Here is a 4,218-nt window from a genome sequence, read left to right as displayed (position 1 = left end):
GTGTCAAGATCATAAGATTACACACTCAATTTTTAGTTAAAGGCATTTCATTATTGAATTCAGAGATGTCATTGTCCTGTTCAGTTCAGTTTAAATAGCATCTGTCCAATCAAATTGACAATAATCGTTAGATATGAAGTGTCCACAGCTGAGGGGTCAGTTCTGGCCTTGTTTCCACTGCCGTCAGTACCCTTATATGATGGGCGTAGTGTATGCCGAGAAGTAGTAATTGATGATAAAGCATGACAAAAAGCACAACTCTTAAGTTAAATGTTTGTTTTAATTAATAATATAGCCATTTATAAAAGTACAAAGTATAAGAGGCTTATGAGATAATAGACAAAAATGAACAATTCAGTCAAACATATACTATAAAGTCAGCACTGTACTATGATAAAGGTTAATGTAAATTTGTTCTTAGTTAAATCCATTATTTGATCCTGGTCATATTGTTTAAGAGACCACTAATACCTATTAGATATACCCAAAACAAAGTTGATCTTGTTTAATCACTACAGAATCATCAGAGCCAGCGGCAAACGTTGGAAGGACTAGCTGAGCTTGAGCCTGCTCTCAGTGGATATTAAGTCCTGAGCTCTGCTCTGCTGAGCTCTCTGAAATCTGCATAGTAAATGTTCAGATAGGCGCTATCTTTTGAGTTTCAAACAATTACATTCTTGCCTAGCTCTAAAAACTACATTCCATGACACAATAACAGTAACACTGTGAATATTCAGTGGGTTTTGAGCAGTGTGAGTACGATTGCTACAGGTTGTACCCATACATGGTAACTAATTAAATAGTATACTGTTCTTAATAATGAAAATAGTAAATATGTAGTTTTTATGGACAAGTGGGTACAAACAGGCATGTCCTCATAAGCGGTCCATCATAAATCTGTCATTGCATCTCTTTCTGACCCTGCAGTGGCCGTATAAGGGCAGGCCGATGGAGAAATCCTTCCTGTACGAGATAGTGGCAAACAAAAGAAATGGTATTGATGTGGATAAGTGGGATTATTTTGCAAGGTAAGATGAGGTTTTGACACCAAACAGACGATGACTTCCAGACTTCGTCTGACTGAAGATGTGTTTGTGTGGAACAGGGACTGTTACCATCTCGGCATACAGAACAACTTTGACTACCAGCGCTTCCTCAAATTTGCTCGAGTGTGTGAAGTGAGAGGAAAGAAGCACATCTGCACCAGAGACAAGGTACTCTGTCAGTATTCATTGATTCAGTTTACTGACCGACGTCAGTGCAGAACTGGTTTCTCCCGAGGATGTCTTCTGTCACCTTTTGACTTTGTGTTGATGATATACTTGACCAGCTGTGATTTCTTGATCCACCTGAAGTCTTTTTTTTTTTTTTTTTTTTTTTTTTTTTTTTAAGTTTTTTTCTTTTTTCTTTTGATTTGTTTTGATGTTGGCAGGAAGTTGGCAATCTCTACGACATGTTCCACACACGTAACTGCCTCCATCGCCGGGCGTACCAGCACAAAGTGGGCAACATCATTGAGACCATGTGTGTATTTGCATCATTTAATCAAAAAATGGTCATGTTAGTAGCTTTTGCCGTGATTTAAGTGTTCTGTCATGGTTGTTTTGTGTCAGGATAACGGAGGCTTTTGTGAAAGCAGATCCTCATATTCAGATCCATGGCTCTTCAGGGAGGATCTTCACCATCTCTTCAGCTATAGAAGACATGGAGGCCTACACTAAACTCACAGGTGCCTCACCTTCTCGTCTTGCATGATGTCTGACATTTTGTTTCTGAATCAGTTTCATCTGCTCATTTAAATTTTTAATGAAACACTTGCACACTCCATCTTGTTTTATTTATTATAAAAATCGCATCAAACACTAGCATTATGCTAGGCATATGCAAAAAAATGTTGCCATAATACGTGTAACAGGTTTAATCTTTTTTTGTGCTTTGATGCAACCTGTGTTGTTAAAAGCGCTATATAAATAAAAATGATTGATTGATTGAAGCACATTAAAGTGCAAAGGAATTAACAACCAATCTGTATCACTTTACCGTAAGAGTGAATGTGAGCATGTCGTGTTCCACACATCATCTGTGCATGTCTTTACAGCAGTGTTGTGCTTTTTAACTGGCAGAAGTGTTCTTAAAATGCATTCAAAATTCTGAAAAATGTTTTTATAAATCATCACTAGAGCCCCTGCAGTTTGCTTACCATAAAAACATGTCTGTTGATGATGCAGTCAACATTGGACTGCATTACATCTTGCAACATCTAAACAGACCAGGGACTTATATGAGCACCCTCAGCTCTGCTTTCAAAACCCTCATCCCCATACTTCTGCGGACCAAACTGACCAAACTATCCCAGCTCTTTCTGACTGGGAATAGTTCTACTCGGCCATCATTGAGTCTGTCCTGTGTACTTCAGTAACTCTCTGGTTTGGCTCAGCTGCAAAATCTGACATCAGAAGGAAAAGATGTGGTAGAAAAAAAGTGTACAAGCAATAGGGATAACCGCACCCTGGAGAGGATTGTGACACAAAACCCATTTAAAAATGTGGGGGAGATTCACAAAGAGTGGACTGCAGCTGGAGTCCGTGCTTCAAGAACCTCTACACACAGACGTATACAAGACATGGGTTTCAGCTTCACATTCCTTGTCAAGACACTCTTGAACAACAGACAGCGTCAGAAGTGTCTCCGTTGGGCTAAAGACAAAAAGGACCGGACTGCCTCTGGGAACCTGATTTGCAAAATTTACTTCCATCAGAGAACATAACTTTGGACCACAGAGTCTGGAGGAAGAATTCATGTCCAGTGTAAAGTTTCTACAGTCAGTGATGGTTTGGGGTGCCATCTGCTGGTGTTGGTCCACTGTTTTCTGAGATCCAAGGTCAACACAGCTGTATACCGGGAAGTTTTAGAGCATTTCATGCTTCCTGCTGCTGACCAACTTTATGGAGATACCGATTTCAATTTCCAACGGGACTTGGCACCTGCACACAGTGCCAAAGCCACCAGTACCTGGTTTAAGGACAATGGTATCCCTGTTCTTAATTGACCAGCAAACTCACCTGACCAAAATCTATGGGGTATGTTATATGCCAGACCTAAAAATGCAGAAGAGCTGAAGGACACTATCAGAGAAACCTGGGCTCTCATAACACCAGGGCCACAGACTGATCCACTCCACGCTGCATTGCTGCAGTAATTCAGGCAAAAGTAGTCCCAACTAAGTATTAAGTGCAATACATGCTCATACTTTTCATGTTCATACTTTTCAGTTGGACAAGATTTCTAAAAATCTTTTCTTTGTATTGGTCTTAAGTAATATTCAAATTTTCTGAGATACTGAATTTGGGATTTTCATTAGTTGTCAGTTATAATTATCAAAATTAAAAGAAATAAATATCGTTCTGTGTGTAGTGAATGAATATAATATATGAGTTTCAGTTTTTGAATAGAATTAGTGAAAGAAATCAACTTTGATAATGTTGTGATTATATGACCAGCACCTGTCTACATCCAGAGTGAGAAAAAGGGTTCCGAAAATCACTCTGGAATAGACTTGCTGCGAGAGACTGTTGTTGGCAATACCGGTGTTAAGCCGTGACATCCGTTATGTTACGTTACGTTACTAGTCCACCATGACACTGTCCCACACCATCGTTTTTATTTTAACTTTTTATAATGATAAAAATCATTTAGTTTGGTGTGAGCATAGTGTGATGCAACTCTTCAATAATCCAGTAGTCAATGAAACAGACCTTTTTGTTTTGAAAGACCTTGAATCTGCTTGGAAAGGTGCACATTTCATGTCGATTGTTAATCCAATTTATTATATAATCCAATGTTTGTATATTAAAATTTGTTTTCGTTTATTACAGTTGCATGTTCCTTGTGTTTCAGATCACATATTTGAGCAGATTCTGTACTCGTCTTTGCCGGAGCTGTCCGAGGCACAAGCCATCCTGAACAACATTGTCTGTAGACGGCTGTACAAGTGTGTGGGGCAGACCACACCAGAGAACCACCTGGACGCCTCACCGGTGAGAGAAACAAACAAGTGTCTGTGTGTTCTGAAAATCAACAAAAGTCTCACGGGTTTTGAATGACATGAGAATCAGTAATAATGACAGAACGTAAGGTTTTAGGTGAGCTATGCATAACCCTTTAATAGGAGAAAGGTATCGGAAAGAATGAAGAAGCCAAGTGTGATTTTTTTTTTTT

At 39.0% G+C, this 4,218-nt stretch overlaps 1 protein-coding gene across 1 annotated transcript; it reads left to right on the top strand.

Annotated features, from left to right (window-relative positions):
• The first annotated feature begins 907 nt into the window (after positions 1 to 907).
• Positions 908 to 4,118, top strand: LOC122334642 (deoxynucleoside triphosphate triphosphohydrolase SAMHD1-like). Its single transcript, XM_043232659.1, has 5 exons — positions 908 to 1,028; positions 1,106 to 1,214; positions 1,433 to 1,524; positions 1,614 to 1,729; positions 3,898 to 4,118. Exons 1-5 carry the CDS (start codon positions 949 to 951, stop codon positions 4,101 to 4,103), a joined length of 603 nt encoding a protein of 200 aa, XP_043088594.1. The 5' UTR covers positions 908 to 948; the 3' UTR covers positions 4,104 to 4,118.
• Positions 4,119 to 4,218: the final 100 nt, after the last annotated feature.

Source organism: Puntigrus tetrazona, unplaced genomic scaffold (assembly GCF_018831695.1).
Source record: "Puntigrus tetrazona isolate hp1 unplaced genomic scaffold, ASM1883169v1 S000000597, whole genome shotgun sequence".
Classification (NCBI taxonomy): Eukaryota; Metazoa; Chordata; class Actinopteri; order Cypriniformes; family Cyprinidae; genus Puntigrus; species Puntigrus tetrazona.
Note: the sequence above shows the minus strand (reverse complement) of the source record. Positions and strands in the feature narration are given on the sequence as shown.

Excerpts from the sequence above, each read along its gene's own strand:
- LOC122334642 (XM_043232659.1), top strand. The coding sequence starts at position 949 with ATGGAGAAATCCTTCCTGTACGAGATAGTGGCAAACAAAAGAAATGGT. Across the intron at positions 1,029-1,105 it reads AAGTGGGATTATTTTGCAAG|GGACTGTTACCATCTCGGCA; the intron begins GTAAGATGAGGT and ends TGTGTGGAACAG. Across the intron at positions 1,525-1,613 it reads GGCAACATCATTGAGACCAT|GATAACGGAGGCTTTTGTGA; the intron begins GTGTGTATTTGC and ends GTTTTGTGTCAG.